Source organism: Ursus maritimus, unplaced genomic scaffold, assembly GCF_017311325.1.
Source record: "Ursus maritimus isolate PB19 unplaced genomic scaffold, ASM1731132v1 scaffold_29, whole genome shotgun sequence".
In the NCBI taxonomy this organism is placed as follows: Eukaryota; Metazoa; Chordata; class Mammalia; order Carnivora; family Ursidae; genus Ursus; species Ursus maritimus.
Window position 1 is genome coordinate 11,314,854 of NW_024425452.1, and position 25,334 is coordinate 11,340,187.

Sequence of the window (25,334 nt, forward strand, 5' to 3'; positions counted from 1 at the left end):
TGATGAGGGATGTGTACTAGGGAGTGCTTTGGGGATCCACAGCTATGGAAGGGGGAGAGGGAGGAAGCTGGAGTGGGCAAAGGGAGAAGTCGAGCTGCTGTACCGTCTTAATGGACCGCCCTAGCCAATTCTGCAGGAGTTCTGAGTATGGAGGGACCAGAGTCTTTCAGACTTCTATCAGCTGTTGATCAGTCATTGGGTCGTGATTGCCTGGGAAGGGGCATGATTCTGCCGAACGGGCTGGCAGCTGAGGGCTGTTTTTGTAGCAGTCCCAGCAGTTGGGCTCATCAGGGCCTTCATTCCTGAAGGGATCTGGGCAGCACAGTGGAGTCCACCATGCAGGGGAACTTCACTTTTTCTGTATTTAACAATTTTTATTCCATATATAAGAGAAAGTATTTCCTTTTTTAAAAGAGAATGCTTTTGAAAGAAAGATTTTGGGTTCAACTACAGAATTTTTAACAGTACTTTTCACATCTAGGAGATGATGTATTCCAGGTAAACAAATGTTTGAAAGCTTTAAGTTCAGCCCCCAGGTGATGGCTTACATTTTCAACTCTAACCAGACCTTGGTTTTCTTAAACCATTAGATTTTTCCCGTATAGACAAACTTAGGCAACTTTTCATGATTTCTTGAAAGATTTAAGCAGAACATTATTTTAGAAGATAACGTGTTGAGTGGGTATTAATTTAGTAATTTAAAAGACCATGTTTTCTAGTCTTAGAATATGTATTTATATGGAAATTTATGTTGGACCCGTTGATGCATTGTCCTTCCTTGATGAGCCCTAAAGTCCTTTTCTTTCCTTAGGCACAGCTCCAGATGTTCCGAGCTCAGTGGATGTTTGAACTTGCTCCAGGTGTAGGCTCCAGCAGTTTAGAAACTCGGCCTAGCAGAGCAACAAAAGGCTCTTTACTGAAAGCAGCAGACACCAAAGGAAAGCAAGAACTGGCAAAAGAAGAAAAGTTAAGTATTATGGACATTGTGGCAAAGTAACTTTTTTTTTAAATTGCACATGAGCATTTTCAGAGTCGTTAAGTAAGTGATCATTATAGTTGTATTCTGGTGATATAAGCACATAACTTACAAAATTTTTCCTCACGTGCAAAAGTATACCGGTACGTCCATCCTTTACTAACTACTTCTAGGTACTTCGGATGATACCACCACTCCTCATGGGCTTCTTTCTAGAGGTACAGTGTCTTCATGGAACTGTCTTTGGCAATTTATAGATCCCTGAGATTCATTTGGTTTCTAAAAGAAACCTCTGAATTTATTGGCAGAGGCCCAAAAAGAGAAAAAACTTGTTTGAATGTTAACACCTTTGTAAAGGTCTTAATGCAGTATTTTGTTGCATTTTGAGTTGAACAAATGTATAATCATGCAGTAATTATTTCCTTCTTCTGGAAAATTTGGAAGTGCTTGCACTGAAAAAAATTGGAATGCTGTCTAATTGTTCAGCTCTTTTTAGTACTTACATGAAGTAGGCACAGCACACTTTCCATTTTTCCTGTTCCAAAGAGGCTGTCATCTTTACACAAATTTTTTTTACAAGCAATTTGCCATTAAATAATTGAAATCACCATGATAACTAAGAGCTTCCATAGTCATTTTGTTTTAATTTTTATTATTTTTTAAAAGATTTTATTTACTTATTTGACAGAGAGAGACAGCCAGCGAGAGAGGGAACACAAGCAGGGGGAGTGGGAGAGGAAGAAGCAGGCTCCCAGTGGAGGAGCCTGATGCGGGGCTCGATCCCAGAACGCCGGGATCACGCCCTGACCCGAAAGCAGACGTTTAACGACTGCGCTACCCAGGCGCCCCTAATTTTTATTTTGAAAATAATTACAGAAACATAGGTACAGGGAAGTCCGTGTGTACCTTTCACCCTTTCTCCTTCAGTGGTGACATCTCGAATTGCTGTAGTACAATATCAAAGATTAGGAAACAGACACAAGTACGGACTTTTTTGTGTGCATGTCTATCAATAGTTCTGCGTAGTTTTAGCACATGTGTAGCTTCCTGTAGCCACCACCATGATCAAGATACAGACCATGGTAGCACCGCAGGGCGCCCTCTTTCTACACCATTATAGTTCTCTCCTGTCCCCCACTCCCTGACCATTCCTAACCACTGGCAATCACTAATCTCTTCTCCATTTCTATAACGTTGATATTCAAAAAGTGTTGCGTAAATGGAATCATCCAGTATGTAACCTTCTGAGATGGGCGTTTTTCACTCAGCAGAATTCCCCCGAGATCCATCCAAGTTTGTGTAGAACAGTAGTTTGTTCCTTTTTATTGCTTAGTGGTATTGCAGGGTATGGGTGCACCCCAGTTCGTTTGACTGTTCACCAGTTGAAGGACATTTGGGTTGTTCCCAGTTTTTGGCTATTAATCGAGCTGCTGTGAATATTCATGTGCAGGTTTCTGCATGCACGTAAGTTTTCATTTCTCTGGCCCAAGAGTGCAGTTTCTGGTTTGTATGGTAAGTTCCTGTTTGGTTCAAAGAAACCGCCCAGGGGTTTTCCGGGGTGGCTGCACCATTTCGTGCTCCCGGCAGCAGTGTCTGCGTGGTCCACCGTCTCCACGCCCTTGGTGCTGTCATCCTTTTTAGCTGTCCTGTAGGTGTGTAGTGATACCTCACTGTGATCTTAATTCCCTAATGGCTAACGGTGTTGAGTATCTTTTCATGTGCTGTTTGCCAGCTTTATCTCCTCTCTGTATAATATGTTGTCTTTTCTAATTGCATTGCCTATGTTTGTTGAGTTTTGAGAGTTCTTTATTCTAAATACAGTCCTTTATGGAGTAAGTGGCTTGTACATTCTTTCTCTCAGCCTGTAGCTTATATTTTCATCCTCAGGGTATTTCATGGAGCAAAAGTTTTAATTTTGATGAGATCCAGTTTATCAACCTTCCCTTTTATGGATTGTGCTTTTTGGGTTCAAGTATAAGAACTCTTTGCCCATCCATAGGTCTCCAAGATTTTTAAAAAAATTTTTTTCCAGAAGTTTTGTATTTTACATTTAAGTCCATGATCCGTTTTTGAGTTAATTTTTATGTAAGATATGAGGTTTAGGTCATGGTTCATTCCTTTGCCTGTGAGTGTCCAATTGTTCTGGCATTTTGTTGGAAAGGCTGCCCTGCCACGCATACTCATTTTTAATACAGACTTTCAAAAATTGCATTTCACTATTTTTATAGGCTCGAGAACTCTTCCTAAAAGCAGTAGAAGAAGAACAGAATGGAGCTCTCTATGAAGGTAAAAAAACTCAGGGCCCAAGATCATATGGTCATGACATTTCTGAATAACAACTCTTAGTTACCGAACGTTTTTTTTTTTTTTTTTTTTTTAACTAGAATATATTTGGTATATAGATGTCAGTCTCCCTGTATTTGAAATTGTTTACTACCAAATCAAAACTAAACATTGTATTTCTATATAACCTCTTTCAAAAAATATTGCTGTGAAACATCATCACATTGGTCAACATTTAGGTTTTAATATTTATTAATTCTTCATTATTAAAGTCTTAAAATAATTGTTTCTCATTTTAAAATAGTGTATTCTTTTATGGGTGAAAATTACTTCAGAGGAGGGGAATATAAAAGATAGTTTCAGGAACATATACATATTTTCTAATTTACATTTTATACAAAGGGAATACCCTTCAGCTTTAACTGTCTCTTACTAACCCATTAGAAATGCATAAACAAACAGAGTGATGGGGCATTTTACCGTATTAGATGTGTAAGTAGGCTTTCATTTTGTGATAATAAAGCTAATAACTGGGGCATGGGGAAAATGCCTGTGCTTGAATCACTTGAAAATGTCCCCAAAATAACATTTTCAGGATTACTACATTTTAGTTTATTCTAGTGATATTTTTACTGAGATATTAAAAGAGCCCAAATGGTGAAATCCCTCCACAGTCTTCATTAGTTTCTGAGAGTCTCATCTCCATTTAGTGTACAGTAATTCACCCAAAGTGATAGAACACAGCAGAATATATTCAGTTGAATAGAGTCCATCTGAGGGAAGAAGAGCTAGTTGACTTCTGCAGTCTCGTGTTCTGTTGTATAGCTTTGTGGGAGGGATTACTAAATATCATAGCTCTAAACCATCTGGCCAGGAACTTTATAAGAAAATAGGTTTTAAAGGTTATGTAGCTAAATAATAGGCAGCTGGACTGAAGGAAGTTGGATTTGAAGGTTAAATTAAAAAAAACTCTTTATTCGACCTAGTAGGAAGCATTTGATTATCCTCAACTCTGCATCGTAGAAAGAAAAGGTTGCTTAAAAGTGTTTTTCTTGAGGCTACAGCATTTGCATTTCCCAAGCCTGAAGAAAGACAATCACGTAAGATCACTTCTAACAGTAGGAGGCTGAGGGACAAGGTGGGAAGGGCTAACAGCAAAGAGTGAAATACGACGTCCTTAAGCTGCTGTAATGTGTTAGCTTTAGAAAAAAGAAAGGTTATTTCCGAGTAGGAAGGCTTGGAAATAAGTTTGTTCACTGAACTACTATTGCATATAGAAAAAAGGAATTTGGCTGTTTGTAAAGAAAGTTACCAAATTAAACCACAGTTACAGGTAATCAAAGGAAATGACAAAAATGTGTGGTCATAGCTAATTTAGCTTTATTTCTTCTTTTAGCCATCAAGTTTTATCGTAGGGCTATGCAACTTGTACCTGATATAGAGTTCAAGATTACTTATACCCGGTCTCCAGATGGTGATGGCGTTGGAAACAGCTAGTGCGTATATAATTCGATAGACAGTAATACATAGAGTTTGTTAAAAGTTAAGCGTCTTTGCCCTGTTGACTCTTAACGTGATAAGAAGATGGTGGTAATTCTGTTAAATTATATAGTCTTTAGTATAAAGACTTGTTTATAAAGTTGTAGCAATTTTTTTTTAGTTAGGGAAATTTTAAGATTAAAATATAGAAATGCACATTTTAAACAGCTGTAACAAAGATAAGGTGACAAGAGTTTTTTTTTTAAATAAAAAGCAGTGATTATTGAAAATAAATTAAAAGACACATTTCAGCTTTCTGAAACCTATTTTAAAAAGTCAAACCTATTACAATATAATTAGGCCAAAGTTGACAAAATGTTAATAATTGTTGAAATTGGGTGATGGGTACATGGGGTTTCATCAAACTAGTTTTTCTCCTTTTTGGTATGTTTGAAGCTATACATTTTTTTTTAAAGTTTTCTCATTTTATTAAGAAAATGCTGAATTATAATAAGACTTTATTATTCTCTTAAGATATTTGGGAGGACATTGTTAAGACTGTAACATTTGTTTAAAAGCCCAGGTGCAGGATAGAAGCTGTGTTTCTTTGGATAGATGCCACTTGCATCAAAGTCATCAAGTGGCATTGATAGTTTTATATGGACAAAGGTCAAGAGAACATATTTTGAAGCCAATACTTATGAAGTTATTTGCAGGCCAATTATATAAAATTGTTTTGGCTTTATCTCCAGAAGCTCAATTTGCTGATATTAGAGGGGAGGGGAGTCTTTACCTATGAGAGAATGTCAGGTTAGAAATGAGCAATACGGGGTGCCTGGGTAGCGCAGTTGTTAAGTGTTTGTCTTCGGCTCAGGGCGTGATCCCGGCGTTCCGGGATCGAGTCCCACATCGGGCTCCTCCGCTGGGAGCCTGCTTCTTCCTCTCCCACTCCCCTGCTATGTTCCCTCTCTCGCTGGCTGTCTCTCTGTCACATAAATAAATAAAATCTTAAAAAAAAAAGAAAAAAAAAGAAATGAGCAATACACAGGAATATAGTGTTTTTAGTAACAAAATATTACCATTATGTTACGGTATTACCTTTATTCTGAAATAATTAAGAAGTTACCTTTACGGGTAACATGTGCTCATTGCCAGTGTTTTTTTAACCACTCACGGTATTAACACTCAAACTTTGGATAGTAAAAACATCCCAATGAAGTCAGTCTTTGAACTTGGAGGTTAACGGTGTTATTCACCAAATGAAATTTAACAGTGTGAGGTAGTTCAAACTCAAAACGAATCATGTGGGCTTTTTCTAAGCCCTTTTTATACTCAGGTGGGCATTTAGACCCAGCTCTTAGTCAGTTTTGTGAATAGATGCAGGTGCTGTTGAGAAAAGGCTACATTAAAATGTGAACAAAGCATTTCTTTTCTCTCCCATCCCTTTGTACAAGCCCAGATGCAGCGAAAGTTCTTGAAGGATACAGTTGTTTTTTTCTTATCAGGTCTAATAATCCCTGAAAGTCTCTCTCCTGGTTTTGTTCTTGTTTTCTGCCTTCTGTGAAATGCTGGTAGAGCAGCCCTCGTGCCCGTCTAGCCTCTGCCACACGTGCCTTTGTTGTGGTATAATTAGCCCTTCCTGGTCTTCGGACCTCATCCTCATCTAGGCTTTTTTGTAGGTCTGATCGCTTTTAAGGTTAATTTCAGCAAAAATTAAAGGCAGATTTTTTTTTTTAAACTGTAAACTACTCTTTTGTTTAGATGATTGGTAGGTGATTTGTGGGCCCTACTGAGATTTTTAAATTACATATTTTCCTCTCTTAAGATGGGGTGCTATGGCACATCTGTTAGAAAACCCTTGGTAAGTAAGTACCACAGAGGACATTTGTATATTTGATTTTTATACAGTTAGAATGGATTGTAGTCACATTAGTATGGAATATATTTGCATAAGTTTTTTTAAATCGTTTGAAATTATCTTTTTTCACTAACTCAAGAAATCTCTACAATAAAATGGACTAATTAAATCTCAACACTTGTATCCAAAATTCTAGTTCTTCCTGGGTGAGAATGAAAATTGCTGAAGCTTTTTTCATCAGAAGACTTGGTATGGTCCTCCTTTGTGAAGCAGAATAAACTTTTTATCAAATCAGAAAAGTAGTTAAGACAGTTTGCTGTTAGTTGACTTTTTCTGAAGCAGATTTGAAAGTACTGTGAAAAATCAGTTTCTAAGCTCTACGTTTGTGGAGTGAAGCACTTAATTTATTCATCTCCCTCCTCTTTCAGCATGGAAGATAATGACGATGACAGCAAGATGGCAGACCTCTTGTCGTGCTTCCAGCAGCAGCTCACGTTTCAGGAGTCTGTGCTCAAACTGTGTCAGCCTGAGCTGGAGAGCAATCAGACTCACATATCAGGTATGAGTTCACGGTGGTTGGAAGTCAGGGAGGCACACTTTCACTTAGCTTTAAGTTTTCCAAATTTACAGGGCCAGATGACTTGCCAGATAATTGCGCTCGTTCCAAGTATGTTGGGAGAGCTAGTCGTAATTACTGTTTGCATATACTAATCAGCTTTTCAACATCTGAAGTAGAAAGGAGTTTGTAGTATAGTTCAAGGATGCCCTACTTTATTCAGTGAAGATCTAAAAGGGTGTCTGAGTTGTTGAAGCGGCCAAGAAAATTAGAGGAGGGCTGGTATCATCAGGCATTTCAGCCTGAGATAGGCTGCATGTTTATTAATGAATGTTTTGAGGCACCTGGGTGGCTCAGTCAGTTAAGCGTCCCAGCTGTTGGTTTTGGCTCAGATTTTAAGATCGAGCCCCAGGGCTCTGTGCTCAGCATCGAGTCTACTTGAAATTCCCTCTTTCCCTCTGCCTCTGCCCCTCTGGCTTGTGCTCACCCTCTCTCTCTCTCTCTCTCTCTCTAAAATAAATAAAAAGATCTTAATAAAAATGAATGTTTTTTCTTTTCATATGTTAAATGTTGTTTAATTGGTTGTGAGATTTTCCAGAGGAGGACACTTGAAAATATTCAAGGAGATGAAAATAAGTTTTTAGCGTTAGCAAATGCAATATGGATTTTGTATATATACATAATTTAATATACAATATACATATCAGACTATTGTAATAACACATTTACTTTAATATCCCTTAGTGGTAAAATGATCTTTTGAAGGAAAGGGTGCTTTATAAAAGTAGCTCGTGATCTGTTCTATACTGAAGAAAAATTTGTGTCTTGACATTAGAAACCATTATTCCTTTGGATAATTAAATACGCTTGTGCACAGCTCTGAGCCATACTGAGGGTGTGATTCACAAGTGTCTGGGAGTACTGAAGCTGCCTGCACCGAGAACGAGATGGTAGAATAACCGAGGAGCGTTGCTGAAGGGATGATTTTCTTTTGCAGTGTTGCCAATGGAGGTCCTGATGTACATCTTCCGATGGGTGGTGTCTAGTGACTTGGACCTCAGGTCATTAGAGCAGTTATCGCAGGTGTGCAGAGGATTCTATATCTGTGCCAGGTACTTCATCTTTTTACAACTCAGGCAGTGGTAATAAAAGAATTATGGTCTTTTGCTGGTTTTGATTAAAAAAAACTTGAGTAATATTCTGAGTAAAAACTTAGAATGAACGGTTTTGCCTAAGCTCTATTTATGTGATTTTCCCAAACCACTTACCCCTTAAGGGCTAGAATGCACTAGGTTTCCAGGGTATAGAATGTTACGTAGAACAAATGTAGTCCCACATGTTACTTCCATAAGGTAGTTTGCATGTTAGCCTAGATGATTTGGAAAAAGAATTATGCTAGGAAAATAAGCTCAAGTCATCTACACAATAACTCTAAACCCGTTAAGTGATAATGACTTAAATTTAGATTGCACTAGAATATTCTTTTGGCCCATTAAAAGTTATCCTATACTTTTAAAATACTGCTATGTGAAGAATAATCATAGTTTAGTATAGAATTGAGACTGGTAATCTTTCATGGATATTTTACATAAAAATATATACTTTGTGGGGTGCCTGCATGGCTCAGTTGTTTAAGTGTCTGCTTTTGGCTCAGGTCATGATCCTGGAGTTCCGGGATTGAGCCCCATATTGGGCTCCCGGCTCAGTAGGGAATCTGCTTTTCCCTCTGCTTAAGCTCTCTTGCTCACTCAGTCTCTCAAATAAATAAAATCTTGTGTGTGTGTACACATACACACACACACACACACACACACACACACACTTTGTCCTTAATATCTAGAAATTGTTTTTATAACTTCAGTTCTTAAAATTCAGTATTTTTAAACAGTTCTAATTTCATATGGAGTCTTGTGTTCTGGGTAAAATATTTGAATTGCTTGATGCCTTTGTTTTTTGGTCATTCTGTGTGCTCTTTCATTTAACAAAGACTTATTAATCACCAGGTACATATCAGTCTTGAAATTAGAGTCTCTAGAACTGTTATTGCATTAACTTTTTTTTTATATTATCAAGAGGGAATTTCTTAAGCAAGCACATTTTCAGGAATAAAATTTCCATGTGCTTTCATAAAATAAAAAAATTGTGAAAAGCAAAGATTGAGAAGGTGGTTAATCTGAGCCTGGCTCAGATAATGAGTAGTTTTTACATCTTTTAAAACTGAATATTTCAAGTTATAGATAGAGTTAAAAACATTTTGAGCTATATCAGAATCCTGTCAATATTTAGTTTTCTACACTGATCCCATCACAAAGTCCTGTCGGTGCTACCTTAAAAATAGATCTCTAGTCTGACCATTTCCCCCTTGTCCAAGGACCTGTCTTTTTCTGCCCGTTACAGCCGGTCTGGGTTATTGGCAGTGGCCTGCTTCTGTTCTTACACCCCGAGAGCACCCCGAAAGCAGACCACCAGAGTGATCTTTTAAAAACATAAGTCATACTCAGAGCTCTTCAGTGGCATCCATGTCACCTAAATAGCCTGTAAGCCCCTCCCTCCCCTGCCCCTCACCACCTCTCCGGTCACGTAGCCTGTGAGGCTGGCTTAGTTTGCTGCAACCACGTGATCCTTGTCGATCATACCAGTCACACTCCCACCAAAAGCCTTGGACCTGCTGTGGCTTCTGCCCAGGTATTTTCCCAGCCACCATATCTGAAATAGTCTGTCTTTCCCCACTGCAGTTGTCCTTGTCTGTTTACCCTGCTTTGTTTTTGCACTGAGCACACTATCTGAAACTTTTGTTTTCTTAGTTTTGTTTGCTTTCCCACAAGGAAAAGAGCAGGGCCTTTGCCTTGTCTGTCTCCAGAGCCCTGGTCAGTGCCTTGTAGGTGCTCATCAAATTCTTGTAGAAATATTTCTGCATTTAGGAACTTAGCCTTTTTTATAAATTGATGTTATGCTTTTCTTACTAGAGACCCTGAGATATGGCGCTTGGCCTGCTTGAAAGTTTGGGGCAGAAGCTGTATTAAACTTGTTCCATACACATCCTGGAGAGAGATGTTTTTAGAAAGGCCCCGTGTTCGGTTTGATGGTAAGTTGAACTCTTTAGAACTCAGGAGAAATAGTGGCCTGTCATGATTTTGAGAAGTTCACAGTTTTCATTTTCTGTAACAGACCTAAATACTCTGATCATACTTAAAGGAAACCACAATAAAAATAAAGCTGGAAACATGTTAGCGGATTGTAACTGTAAAATTTTTATTGATGTTCCTACTTAAAAAAAAAAAACAAACCCTAAACTTTCTTTTTTATAGGAGTGTATATCAGTAAAACGACATATATTCGTCAAGGGGAACAGTCTCTTGATGGTTTCTATAGAGCCTGGCACCAAGTGGAATATTACAGGTACAACTGTAGTAAACTGAGTGAGTGAAAAATTCTCTCTCTCCAAGTATTAGTTTAGTAGTTACCGGGCAGCTGTTCGTGGCCTTCGCATTTATCCACAAAATGACCCTCAGTTTTTTTATCCAGTTTTGTAACAGCAACTGCACTCAACCAAGAGGTTAATTCAAATTACTGAATTCCTCCTAGCCTCTAAATCTAAGAATCCCTTTACATTTTCGAGGTCTTCCTTGTCTTTTGCTTTTGGGAACTCATGTGCCTTTTCAGTTAGCTCGTGCTCTGTCGTTCAGCCTTACTGTCCACCAGATGTTCGTGGCCTTGAGAAGTAAGTAGACATGTGAACTACTGTGTATGATCAGTAGATCTCACTTGTGACCTTAATTAGTGCTTTGGGAAAACACCACACACAGCTTTAATGGAGGTATATTTATTTTTATTCAGGAGTAAAACCGAAGGTTCGACAGCTCCCTCTAAGAAAGATAACAGATCGTCTTCACTTCTTTTTCGCTGGCCTCACAGGTTGCCAGTCATGTTTGTTTTAATGTTTTGCCAGTTTTTTGGCCCATGGTATTTCTGATTTGATTTCACAGCAATGAACAGGTTTAGGTGTCAGGAAGCAAGGACATGTTTTATACTTTGTGTGTGTGTGGTGTTTTTTGGTGTTCTTTTTCTTTTTACACAGGTACATAAGATTCTTCCCTGATGGCCATGTGATGGTGTTGACAACCCCTGAGGAGCCTCAGTCCATTGTTCCTCGTTTAAGAACCAGGAATACCAGGTAGTATCTTTTTATAGTTTTCTATCCAGTTCATATTTTATGTGGTTACTTACAGGTTAGTGTAATCCAGTGCTTCCCTAACTTCGTACCGGCTGATGAAAGCAGCACTCAGCAGGGGCCCGTGTGAAAAATACCAGTGCTTGCTCTCTCTGCCTGGGGAGGATGCTTTAGTGGGTCTTGGGAGCCTTAGCAAACTACGTTTACTCACGTCCTAGCGGATTCTTCTCGGGCAAGTTGAGTAGCCACTATTAGAACGCATTACTTCCTAGATTATGTAAATAGGTTATTTAAATACATGTAACAACTGATTAACAGACTTGGACTTAAATTGTATTTTTTAATTTTTAGAACGGATGCAATTCTTTTGGGTCATTATCGCTTGTCACAAGATACAGACAATCAGACCAAAGTATTTGCTGTGATAACTAAGAAAAAAGAAGAGGTATGTGATTGGAATTAAAGGATCTCTGTTTATTTCGGTACCCTGCTCATTCAGGCATTCTTGATTAGAAAGGATAAGAATATACTGTTTGATAGTGTATACTGTTACACAAAACGTGTGTTGACTTAAAGGATCTCTCTGAAGAGAGCTGGAGGGTTTTCTGAAATGTGGGTTTTATTTTTAATTGGATCAGCTTGTTTTTCTCTAAATTATTTCCTTTTCTGGTTCAGGTTTTTTACATTAGAAAATGTAAAGCCAAAATGTGCTATGAAATAACTAGTAAAACTATGCTTGAATATGTTTAGCTGTTCTTGTTTTGAATCATAAGGCATTTCCTTCCTAAGTTAGCTCGTATAGATAATTTTTTCTCAAGGATATTCTTACAGAGAATGTCAGTTTCTACTGGAAATAAGCTGAAGTAAGATAATGTCCTTCTTCCTGTTCTTACAAAAGGAAAAAAAAATGGCAAGCAACTATTGTTGGATTATTACATTCCAGAGTACTTTTGACTCTAACACATTGAGGGCCTAATTTTTTTCACAACTTTTCTGTATTTGAGTTTTTCAATCCTGGTTTTAAAAATGTATACCCAAGGACTCAGTTGTGTTGTACTTGGAATAAATACTTGCCTAATGCTTTTATAATCAATACAGGTCTTAGAAGTTTTCCTTACATCCGATCCTCCTCTCTTCCCTGGCATCATGTGTCGGATGGTTAGGACAGGGTGTCACCGGAGTCCCTTCGCCTTGTGGCCACTGGTGGCGGGCTTCTCTGCCTGCCTCAGGTGGGCTCCAGGGATCTGGGGCAGCCGTCTGAGGGGCAGCAGTAGCTGCTATGGCTGTGGCCTTGGCCATGAGTTTCCTGAGGTCAGAACTGGAGAGTTGTGAGGCCCTGGTTGTGTAGGTCTTATAAAAGAGTTTAGGAACTCCTTCATTGAGTACCAGTTTTTTCTTCAGAGTACGGTACGGTGAAACCATGCATAGTCTTAACATTCTTGTATTGTTAGCAACAGTATTTGCAAAAGTGTGATTCTAATGAACCTTGTCCACATCTGTTCCTCGTTGACTCTTTTACTGTTAGCATGAAAGGTAAGTTCTCCTCCATGCTGCCTCTGCGTCTTTTACCAGTTTATCACTTTGCCTCTTTAAAAATTCCCATATTTTCAGTAGAAGGAAATACTAGGCTCACATGGAGAAGACAGAAGTTTTCATTTCCAGCTCTGCAACTGCTGTGTAATTTCGGTTAACCTGTTTGACCTCCCGGGGTCTTCATTCTTTCGGCCGTTAAATAGCAATGTACAATCATATTTAACACTTGGGATGATTGTGTTTGATTAACTGAGCTGACGATGGAGAGAAAACCTTATTTTTAGAGTGCTTAACATTTTTCAGGGCATTCATCCACCTTCTCATTTGATACCCAAGACCCCTCTGCTCTGTGCAGAGATCACGTTACTATTAGTATCATTCTTGCATAATAGATTCCTGTAATATTTATATATATCAGTGAGGGGAGGTTTCATGCTAGTTCACACACTCTCTCTTTTACAGAAACCACTTGACTACAAATACAGGTATTTCCGTCGTGTCCCCGTACAAGAAGCAGATCAGAGTTTTCACGTGGGGCTCCAGCTGTGTTCCAGTGGCCACCAGAGATTCAACAAACTCATCTGGATACATCACTCTTGTCACGTTACTTACAAGTAGGTGAATGTAAGACAGATACCAAAGCTGCAGAATAAACGTGTACTTCATGTCAGACTTAGGAAACTCTGATTTTAAAGCCTTTAGAGTTGACGTTACATCATAAAACTCCATTATGTTCCATGACGTTACATCACAGAGTATCGCAGGCCGCTGTAGACCCCTCCAGAGTTTGCCGTGCTCTCTGCGGAGAGTTGTCAGTGTGATGGTGGTGCCACGGAGAGGTCCGTGGCCAGTGACTGTCTTTTCTGTAATAGTAGGATTCTGTCAGGCACGCAAGCGAGTGGACCAGGAGATGCTCCCTGGTGCCCGTGGGAGTGGGAATGGGAATGGGTGCCACCACCTTGGAAGCAGAATGGTACTCAGTCACCTCTAAGCTGTCTGTGCATTACCTACTCATTGACTTACTCAAGGCACTTTTAAAACCTCAAATCTTTTTTCTTTTCTTCTCCTGTGTTTCACTTTTACTTTTTTTTTTTTTTTTTACTTTATTTCCGGTTGGTTTATCCTCCAGGATTATACACCAATTTTAATAAAATTGTAGCAAGGAGTTACAGTAAGTCTTCTAAAAAGATGTCGTGTATTCAAAGCCAAATCTGTTAGATGGTTCCTATTTAAAGCTTTTTGTGTTAGGATTTACCTGCAAGGAGTAATTCAGGAACAGAAGAATATGTGTGAGAAAGGAATAGTACAGAAGAGAAAGGAGCAGTGAAACATCAATTTGTGTGGGTGGTGAGGTTTGCTGTTGTTATGTTTGAAAGAATACTGGTGTGTGGTCGACAGCTCTGGGTTCCAAAATGGAATCCAGAATTCTGAGAGCAAATTTTGGGGTCACCCTCTATTAACCTACTTCACAACCTTGACCACAGGGCTGCAAACTTTTGCGGCCTGTTTCTATGCTTTCCCCACTCGTATGGAAGGTCCTGAGAACTGAGAAAGCATTTTTCTTTCTTTTCATTCTTACCTAGCAGTCCTGTATCTCCTTTTTGCTTCTCTCAGTAAATTGTGCGGTGGAATGTTCTTTTTTCTTCTTATAGAAAGAAACCAAACCCAGAGTAGTACCAAATAAATAGAAAGCATCATGTTTTAGGAGAAAAAAGGACATTATCATAGGTGTCATTTGTAACCGCTAATGCTCACATTGACTTCCTTACTGTATGTATAAAGTCGCTTGAGTTTTCTGCCTTTATTTATCCCTTCGGGGGACAAAAATAAAAGGCTGTAGTAATATTACTTATCATCTGCTTCCTCTCCCTCCCCACTGGGATGATGCTATTGCTCATGCAAATATTAAGTCACTAGATTCTGTTCTAGGATTATAATTCTTCCTAAATTACATTTTAACAAGATCCTTAAAATGTCTGTAGCCTTTTACTTAGAATTTCTAAGGAAGCTGTTCAAAGGCTGTAATCAATATTACATTGTTTTTGTTAAAGATTTTATTTGAGAGAGACAGGGAAGAGGGACAAGCAGAATCACCTCTGAGCAGTGAGCCTGACTTGGGGCTCAATCCTGGGACCCCAAGATCATGACCTGAGCCAAAGGCAGATGCTTATCACATTATTTTTAATTACCAAACAATGAAAACCATGTAAATCTCCAAAAGAAAGGGAATTACTGAGGCACCTGGGTGGCTCAGTTGGTTAAGTGTCTGCCTTCAGCTCAGGTCATGATCCCACTGTCCTGGGATCGAGTCCCACGTAAGGCTCTCTGCTCACTGGGGAGTCTGCTTCTCCCTTTCCCTCTGCCCCTCCTCCTGCTTGTGCTCTCTCGCTCTCAAATAAATAAATAAAATCTTAAAAAAAAGGGGGGGATTATTAAGGAAATTGTGGTATAGGCAGACTGAAATATTAAGCGGGCACTAAAAATGGCTTCTGAAGAGTATGTAATGTGAGGAAATGCATATGTCAGAATGGTAAATGAAAAGCAGGATTGCTAATAGTATGATCTTAATAGAAAAGCTCAATAGGTTGAGGTGCTTGGAAGAAGGTTTGGTTGACGCTTGAACAACACAAGTTGAGCTGCACGCATCCACTTAGAATGTGGATTTTCTTTTTATAAATACGGTACTGTAAATGAATTTTTTTGTAATTTTCTTAATAACTTTGTTTCTCCTCTAGCTTTATTGTAAGAATACAGTACATAATACATGTAGTATTATGTAACGTACAAAATACATGTTAATTGATTTTGTAACTGGTAAGACTCCCAGTCAACAGGTTACTAGTAGTTATGTTTCTGGGGACTCATAAGTTAGATGTGGATTTTTGTGTGGGAGTTTGGCACCTCTAACCCCTATGTTGTTCAAGGGTCAACTGTACTTCAGATTGTTATATTAGGTGTGGAATGACGAGTGATTTTTTTCTTTGTACTTTTCTAAATTTTTCAAATTTTTTACAGTGTGCCTGTTACATAACAAAAATTTTACCAAGTAAAATTTAAAGATCTCGTTGGCTTTATTAAACGATCGTGAATGGGGAGCTTTGAGTTGTTTTACAAAATGGAAAGTTTTATAGAAGGAGAGCAGGGGCAGGAAGGTTATTAGCAAAAGAAAAGGATTGTTTCGAGCAAGGACCCTTTCTCTTAGAAGGAAAACCAGAGTCTTATGCGAACTCCTCATTTTCCTTTGGGGAGCGGAGAGGGCCCATGAGGCAGACTCCTGGGTGCCCATCAATAAATTTCTGACCAGTTAAGACTGTGTTTCTGGGGGAGGTTGAAACTGCAATTCAGTTAAATTATGTATTAAGTAAGTCCTGACTTGGGAACTCATTCTGAGTGATGCCATTTTGGGCCTGTGGTTTTCTTTGTTAATAGTTCCCCCTTTTGATCAGACTCTCAGCTTAGAGATGTGGTCAAAATTTAAGGCATTAGCACCAACTCTCAATTACCCTTTTGTAGTTCTCACAGCTTTTGTTGACCCTTTGTGTGGTCCCCATAGGTCAGGATGCTTTCCCTTAGTCTGTGATATTTACAGGTCACAGCTTCAGATTCATGTTCCAGTCTTAGGAGATAATTTGCCCGGTGATGAGTGGCTGTGAACATACATTTAAAGCTTTCGAGAGAATATAATGCACCAGAGAGATTACTATTACTGTGGGTTATTATTTTTCTTACTATTATTCTTAACTATATTACTCTAATTAGGATAATTTCCAATAGTTGGAGTGTACTTAGAGCCATGGTCCCCAAGACCCAACCAAACCAAAGAAAGACCCTGCTGAAGGAGTCCTTTTTTTTAAGCGCAGTGCCTTGTTCAGTGATCTTACATAATTTTTAACTTCCCCATAGGTGTGAATCCAGGCACAGGAGGTGGTATTGGCCACATGCAGATGCCCACCCCCTTTTGCTCAGCTAAAAGATAATCAAGGACAGCTTTGGCTAGAGCGTCCAAGGATCCTTGTGCTGCTGCTTTGCTTTAGCAGATTTTGCAGTAATTTTGAGAATTGATCAGAGCCTCATTTCTTTTTTTTTTTTTTTTTTTTTTAAAGATTTTATTTATTTATTTGACAGAGATAGAGACAGCCAGCGAGAGAGGGAACACAAGCAGGGGGAGTGGGAGAGGAAGAAGCAGGCTCCCAGCGGAGGAGCCCGATGTGGGGCTTGATCCCATAACGCCGGGATCACGCCCTGAGCCGACGGCAGACGCCCAACCGCTGTGCCACCCAGGCGCCCCCAGAGCCTCATTTCTATGTAACCCTAACCAAGGAAATTGGGACCTATAAAAGGAGTGCATCTGAATCATGAATGTCTCTCTTTTAATTCAGCAGTGTAAATTTAGGAGATTAGACCAATGAGATCTTTTATTTTGCCTGTGAAAAGTTAGAGGCACAGAGTTTCTCCTAGCCTGAAATGAAAGATTGTTTTTAAATTCCAGAGGTTATACCCCTCCCACCCCCACCCCCTTAGCGGTGGCCTGGGAGATACAGGTGAGGGTGTTATCTTTCCAGGCCAATGCCAGAGTGAAGGAAAGGAAGAGAGGAGAAAGGGGTTTACGTTTAGTTCGCGTATGCGGTCTCCATTCGTCATCTGGGGTGGAAGCAGACTACCCCGATGTCAGCTACTTCTCTTGCTCGTCACTTTGACGGGGAGGTCTCCCGCATCTGTACAGGACCAGGTGTGGGGTGGAGCCTTCTCTGTGTGATGTGTACCCAAGGCTTAATCCTTTTCAGTTCCGCAGCAGGGTCAGTGGGCAGGAGCGCCTGGGAAGGTCCTTTTCCAGTGCGGCTGGAGGGTGGTTTTCCTCTGGCGACGTTATTTATACAGTCACCAAACTCTAGACTGTGATCAACAGGTTCCTTCGAATTGGGATCCAGGAAGATTTCTTGAATCTGTGGATGACAGGCTGGAGCATAAGACATTAGAGACTGACAGTAGCTGGTCATATGAGCATGCGACAAGGGATCAGCAGAACGCTATGTACTGACAGAATTCCAAGAAGTCTGTGAGGTTTCGTTGAGGCTCATGTGATTTGTCTGGTGAAATGGCTGCCTTGGTCACTGCGGATAGTGGAAAGTATACCCCAAGTGGGAAACACATTTTTCAAGTTTTGGGGGGTTTTTTTTGGTTAGTTTTTCCTGTGAGGGCATCAGTCTTTACAATAGGGGAAATCTCGACCCATCTAGAAAACACACATACAAGAACAAGAAACGATTGATCACCCATACTAAGTGGCAGTTGAATAAAGTCCACCTGCAAGTGTTCAAAGGGCCCAGAAGCAGAGGTTGGAGGCCTCTGGGAACAAGAATAGGTTTGGGGTGGTGGGGGACATGGTGAGTGGTAGTGACCAAACAGATCAGACAGGGCTGGTAGACTGTTCTTGTAATTGTATAGAAGTCGGTCAATGTCCGTTTATGATTTGAGTCTTTGTCAATGTGCTGTGGTAGATGAAGGAATGCAAAAATTAAAATTTGGGATTTGCTAGGGAGCCAGGAAGAACAGGCCATCTTGGGTTTCCGGAAGTGTGTGTTTAATTTGCAGTCAGTGCTCACTCATTTCAGTGTCTTCAGTTTAGAAGCAGGCTGTTGCCGTGTTACAAGGACATCAGGAGGGCAAGTCTGGTGACCAGGAGCCGTGTATGTGCACACAGAGTGGACTTTAGCCATATGTGCCACAGAGGAGGCTTAGTACGCACTTATAGCGAAATAAGCCTCATTAGCTTAACAGGTCCTTTGGAAGTTTGTCAAAAAATTTTAAAAAGGTTTTAAAGCACTTGCCTAATAAGTGCTAATAACAGATTGTTATGAAACTGCAGTCTTATCAAAAGCAGACCAAAGTCCAAGAAAACTGTGGTTTTTTAACAGAAACCAAATTCTAATTTTGCACCATCTTACTTTGAAATTAAAACTCGTTTTTTAAAAATATGTTAACCTGCTTGACCACACATTAAAATTCCTTTCCAAAGATTTGTTTCCACAAACCTTTTACAACCTCTTTCCTACATCCCGATTTTCTTTTCTTTTCCCTTTAAACAACCAGCTTCATTTGAGGACAAACTTATTTTCTTTTTCCTCAATAAAAAATATCTCTATCTCATACCTTATTTAATAAAAAACACATCCTGCTTTCCTGGTATATAAAGATATTAGAAACCTTAATTTCTAGTGAAAACTAAGAAGTGAGCAATTTTGAACTGTTAGACTAGCATTTTTATGAATACATTTTAAAATTTCTAGAAGCATGTGCTGTTTTACATTTTTCAGTGTAGCATTAGCATGTTTAAATCTTTTAGTTTCTCTGTAATAGGAAGCCAAAAGTAGACAAATCTGTGTTTACTAATTAATGTTTTAGTACTTTATCTTATTTGGAAATGATCTAGATATTTGATGAAAATTCATCATTTAATCTAACTCAGTAAAACTTCAAGGTTTTAGGCTATCAAAAAAAAAAAACAAAACCAAACTTGGGAAAACTAGACAAATATTGCTGAAAAGCTCATTTATAAACTTTTGTCTTGCTTAATTTGTCCTGAATTATGTTTAGGTTACCTACAAATACTTTAGACAAAGTCAGCCATTATCCTAAGCTATTATGTTTTGTGTGGACGCATCTTAGAAGAGAAAACGTGAATTTATAGGGCTAGTAAACTCAGGTAGAATAAGTTTTATATTTAATGTTGATAACTAAAAACATGTCTGTTTTAATTAAACCATCAACCGTAATCTAGCTTTAACATCGAATATTTTCCTGGATCACGTGCACTTAAACTTCTGGGTTTGTCTCTGACGTTATGAGTTTTAGAATGCTCATCCTTACAGGCACTTGCCTTCAAACCCACTGAACAGAGTTCTTTTACAAATTCATTTTAGCGATACCATCCAAAGGTAGAGAGCACCACATAACTGAAACACACATGTATAGACACGTGTGAACAGAAGGACCGAGAGACCTTATAGCTGGTTTTGAAAATCCTGCCGTAAAATAAGACAGGATTTATCAAAGTCAAATGTGAGTTTTTCTGGTAGATGGAATACCTTGAGGTTACCCGGCTAAAGTGGGTAAAGCTTTTCTTTATATACATCTTTGGAGAAGACGGTTAAGTTTTGTATTTGTCCTTGGTAAGTCAAGTTCGAAATGACTTTGCCCATTTTGTTTTTTCTTGATAAGAATCATCTCCTTAAGTTTGCGTTTTAAAGAGATGGACCGAGGAAGTCCTGGAGAAGACCAGGTAGAACATTGAACGTTTAGATTTAAAAAGCACAGGGAACAATGCAAGCTCCTTCGAGAAGAAATTTGGTTTCCTAAGGCCAATAATGTACAAGCTGTCTGAGCTAAACGGACATTTTGGGACAGGTAAAGGAATAGGGGAACTCTCAGTTGCCTAGAGGGCTGCGTTTCTGGTTTATAAAGATGTGTAACGTAAGGACCATTGCCGTCAATACAGTCCAGTTCTTTGGATCGGAACTTACATGGCATCAGACGTTGCTCCAACTGTAGTGTCCTCCGTTCGATTTTTCCCCCTCCGGGTACATCGTTCTGACTTCTAGTTTTGGCAGTATTGAGTAGCTTCCGTTGGGTAAAAGGTGGATCACCAAGGAGAGTACGGAGGATACCAACTTCCCGAGATCTAGAATCACTCATAGTGATGGCCAAAAGAAAAAGCCAACAACCTGCATGTCCCAAGCAAGCAGAAAGCCAAGGCCAGTTATGCAAAACCGGACAAGCAGGAAGGCAGTAGCTGTCCCTGGGAGAGAAGGGGTCAGTAACCAGTGGGTCTGGATTTAGACGGGAAAGATAGTGTGATTTTGTTTTCTGCTTGACTGGGCAGGCAGAGATTTGGAAGAGCAGATTCTGGTAAGAATTTTCACCGTTTGCTACCTTCTGGCAGTTTTTCCAGGATCCCCTCAGCACGATCTGGTATCTGCCAGTCTTCCCTTGACTGTCTAAGGGATAGTGTAGCAGTTTATCAGAAAATCCCTCTGCTTCATCAACTCTGGGAGGGGCTCATGGGAGGGCCCTGCTTAGAAGGTGGATAACAGGGTGTCTGTTAAGGCCATTAACTTGCCAGAATGTTGTTGATGTTTGTGTAGTCTTTTCAGAGGGGGAAAGAAAATTCAGATGAGTACCCAGTCTTACAGTCTTGTTTTAGGTACCTTTTTTTAATTTTTCATTAATTTTGCAATAAAATCTTTCAGTGAAACTGTTTTGGAATTTTGAAACCTTTCGGAGCCTTCTGCATGCACAATGAAATGGGTGTCCCGTTCTGTTTGATTTGGGAACCTGTGCTTTCAGGCCTACTTCTTAAATGATCTTATCTAATTGGAACGTTCCCTATAATGGCCACTGTATTTCTAGGTCGTGATTCCTCTGAGGGCTGGCAGCGGGTTGGTAGGACCCTAGTCACAGAGTTAACCCACATCAGCCTTCTTTTGGGGCACCCAGCCTGATGGTTACCAAGCCGAGTTCTTCAGGACACAAAACAAGCTTAGGAAGATTCTGTCGTTCTTGCTAGCTATCTAAAACTTGGGGGACTGTAGTTCCTAGACATGAAACAAGCAGGTGCGCCAGAAGGTGGCATGCTTGACCCTTTGAAATTTAGGCATCCTGTTTGCTCAGCTTGACCCATCCCCACCAATTCTTGCGGGTTTTTGGCCTCCAAGATCCCCACTAGCGGTAGGCTTTACACAAAACCAGATGACAGACCCGTGCACCTCAGTGTTTTGGCCATAGGAGGGCCCTGTGCGCACGGCCACCAGTTCCTGCAGGACGTGGCTTTTCTGCCAGGGAATTGTGGTCTGCAAGGCTGGGGGCTGGGCTCTCGCAGACCCTTCTGCCAGCTCACTTGGGCTCTGGACAAACATGCCAGCTCGACTGGGCTCCAGGCATAACCGTCTGCCAGCTCAAGCTGTCCTGCCCTGTAAAGGAATGCCATTTAGATGGCGAGCTTGAATGTCAATGACGACAAAAACTCATAACTGAGAGGAACTTACTCACCGCCCTCAAAATGGTGAGAAAGAACTCAGAAGGTTCACAGGTACCATGCCAATGTTCTCATCGTCCCCAGATGCTGCCACAGGTTCACTTTGGATCCCGTTGCTGCCACTGAATCTGTTTTTTGGGAGGTTTTTTTTTTTTTTTTTGCTTTTTACTATGTTCGGTTAGCCACTGTATAGTACATCATTAGTTTTTGATGTAGTGTTCAGTGATTCGTTAGTTACATAAAACACTCAGTGCTCATCACAACACGTGCTCTCCTTAATACCCATCATCCTGTTACCCTATCCCCCCACCCCCCCCTCTGAAATCCTCAGTTTGTTTCCCATGCTCCATAGTCTCTCATGGCTCATCTCCCTCTCTGATTTCTCCCCTTCAGATTTCCTTCCCTTCCCCTATGGTCCTCCGTGCTCTTGCTTATGTCCCACATATGAGTGAAACCATATGATAATTGTCTTTCTCTGCTTGACTTACTTCACTTAGTGTAATCCTCTCCAGTTCCATCCGTGTCAGTGCAAATGGTGGGTATTCATCCTTTCTGATGGCGGATAATATTCCGTTGTATATATGGACCACATCTTCTTTATCTCTTCATCTGATGAATGGCATCTCAGCACCTTCCACAGTTTGGCTATTCTGAATCTGTTAAACGACAAAAATTCAACCAAGTAAATTTTAATTGTCTAATTGGCTTTATTAAACAAATCCTGAATTGGGCGGCATCCCGTCTAACAGCTAGAGGGAAGCTCGGAGGAGTTGCACAAATTGGAAGGTTACTGTAGAAGGAAGGAGGGGCAAGAAGGACTCTGCCAGGCGGTGCTACCTTCCCTTAGAGGGAAGGGCCGGGAGTCGCACCGTGCGGGCTACCTCCTCTTCCTCTGGGGGTGGAGACGGCCCATGTGGCAGACTCATGGGCACCCATCAGAAAATTCCTGACGGATTTGAAACTGCATTTAGATTATGTATTAGGCCCTGGTTTGGGAACTCGGTCTAAGTGACACCATTTTGGGCCTGTGGTTTTCTCTTATCATGCCTCTATCATTTAGAATTTACTGAGATGAATTAAAAAAGACTTAAAGCGTAAAATAAACCCTCCCCTATAAATATGTAAGGATTTTACATGAGTTGAAATTTCCTTGTAACTGGTAATTTTGTGCTTTCTTTCCAGATCAACTGGTGAGACTGCAGTTACTGCTTTTGAGATTGACAAGATGTACACCCCCCTGTTCTTCGCCAGAGTGAGAAGCTACACTGCTGTCTCGGAGAGGCCTCTGTAGGGCCTCACGTCCAGTCCTCTGTCACTGTTGCATGAATAAAAGCATATAGAGCAAAAGAGCACCTAAGTTATAAATGTACATATATATATATATGGAATTGGAACTTATTTTACATTGTTAGAGTTCTTTTAAGAAGAGTATAAATTGATTATTTTTTTTATTTAAAGGGATAGTTGATACTTGGGGTATTTTGTTTTGAAATTAAGAAGTTGGGATTACAAGTTGTTTAAGCACATTTATGTTGTGAAAAACCTTCAAATGAGCTTTAAATCATGTCCTTTTTCAAGAGGATTTCTGAGCAGATTTCTGTCACACAAGTCTCCTTCCGCCTGGTCATCCCGATATTTAATTGCTTTGGGGGAGGGCTCCACGGGATCAGCATTTCTTTCACGCATGACACAGTGTCTTTGCACTAAAGGCTCAAAATGTGAAAACTTGTTCTGAATTTGTTTGAAACTGTTTGACCAATAAAAATAATAAACATTTCTTTCAAGAAAGTATCTTTGGATGGCCTTTTTTAAATGTCAGAATAATAAACAGCCCTAGGGTAGCCAGCGAAGGCTTAGGAGCCTGGCTCCTTCCACCCGTGGTCTCCGCAGCCACAGACTATAGTAATCTCCACACTCCAGCCTAGAGCCCTTCCACACACTTCCCTGGGCATCTTTGTTCCTAAAAGAACACAGCAGATGATCACGTCAGCCCAGGCCCAAGTCTATCCAGACTTAAAATGGGGAGAGTGCCAGCCACCAAGTGTGCTCTGTTGCCTCCCTAGTGACGATGCCACTGCTGTGTGGTCGAGCTGAAGATGCGCGCACCTGCAGAAAGCATCTGTGGCCACAGTCGCTCTCAAGTTCATGTTGACATTAAAAGATGCTTCCTAAATTCCTGCAGTTCGATGCAGGACAGGCCTTTTAAAAAGCAAATGCAGGTTATGTTAAAGGTGAAAATTACCAAACACCCAGAGTGTGTATGAGGAGACGACTACTTAGGTTGGCTTTTTATAGTAATCTGAGAAATGTTTCCCTCAAGTTAGAAAAGGGAGAAGAGCAGAATGCCCAAGATAAGGCAGTTCTTCATGACGTGACCGGTAGTTCTGATATGCAAGTTAAAAGGACATCCGATTAGGACCTCGTCAAATATAGCTAGGAAAGTGTATTCTTAAGGAGAGCGGGAGTCGAAGATTCTCTGTTGTTTGTCCACCACGCCTGGATTAGTCAAGACCTGCTGCAGCCAGCCAGTGGATACCAAGTTCAAAGCTTTCCTCGCACCCACTAAAGCAACTCTTACGTATTTAGCTTGAAGCTGAAAATAATATTTTTAGAATTACATTTTCTGTTCATTCAGATTTTTTTATTTTTAAATATTTATTTTAGAAAGGGGGTGCAGAGGGAGAGAGCAAGTCTCAGGCAGACTCAGACCTGAGTACAGAGCCCGATGTGGGGCTCGATCTCATGACCTTGATCATGGCCTGAGCCGAAGCCAAGAGTCAGACACTTAACTGACTGCACCACACATGTGCCTGCCCCAGCACGCTCAGATTAATACAAAGCAATATACATTTATTGTAAGATTAGACTGTACATAGAATCAAAAAACACCTAAAGGTACGCCCAAAGATAACTAACCAGAAGGAATGTTTGCTGCCCATTGTTTTTCTCCTATTTTCTGCAAATCCTGCCACAGAAGCCTTTTAACTTCAGGAATGTCCTTCCTTGGCTCTGTTTGGACATTACAGAAACCAATAAATACTATGGGAAGCTGAAAGAGTAGAAGGTACAGTCACTCCTAAAAAAATTAAACATATTCCAGAAATTACATTTTCCCTCCTGCTTGAACCGCTCAGACGGCCTCAAGGGGATCTGGCCTAAGCACTAACTGTGGAGTCGGCTCCTCTTCCTGTTGCATTTCCTCCGCTGCCCCCTTCTCACACAGTGGAGGGCAAGGCAGGAGGGCTTGGGGCTCTTGGGGGCTCTCCCCGAGACCAGACAGTGGGTACTGGTAGGAACCAGCCCTGACACCACCTACTCTGCCAGCACCCTGTGTGCTACCCCCAAGTCCCCTGCACACCTGCACCATCTAGCCCTCTTGCCTCCGCAGGTGTCCCCTGCCGAGAGCAGCTCCTGCCCACCATACCCTGTAAGCAGCTCTGGCAGGGA

General features: G+C 40.4%; 1 protein-coding gene across 4 annotated transcripts in view; it reads left to right on the top strand.

The window, feature by feature from the left end:
- The window catches only part of FBXO9 (F-box protein 9), a 41,653-nt gene extending 17,975 nt beyond the window's left edge, over positions 1-23,678 (top strand). For all 4 annotated transcript variants that reach the window (XM_008691775.2, XM_040643578.1, XM_008691776.2 and 1 more), the window contains exons 3-13: positions 812-967; positions 3,205-3,262; positions 4,656-4,755; positions 7,025-7,155; positions 8,150-8,264; positions 10,119-10,237; positions 10,461-10,551; positions 11,231-11,326; positions 11,675-11,768; positions 13,319-13,470; positions 23,070-23,678. In XM_008691775.2, the coding sequence (XP_008689997.1) occupies positions 812-967; positions 3,205-3,262; positions 4,656-4,755; positions 7,025-7,155; positions 8,150-8,264; positions 10,119-10,237; positions 10,461-10,551; positions 11,231-11,326; positions 11,675-11,768; positions 13,319-13,470; positions 23,070-23,178 (1,221 nt within the window). In that variant the 3' untranslated portion in view covers positions 23,179-23,678. The remainder of the gene's footprint in view (positions 1-811; positions 968-3,204; positions 3,263-4,655; positions 4,756-7,024; positions 7,156-8,149; positions 8,265-10,118; positions 10,238-10,460; positions 10,552-11,230; positions 11,327-11,674; positions 11,769-13,318; positions 13,471-23,069) is intronic.
- The last annotated feature ends 1,656 nt before the right edge of the window (positions 23,679-25,334 follow it).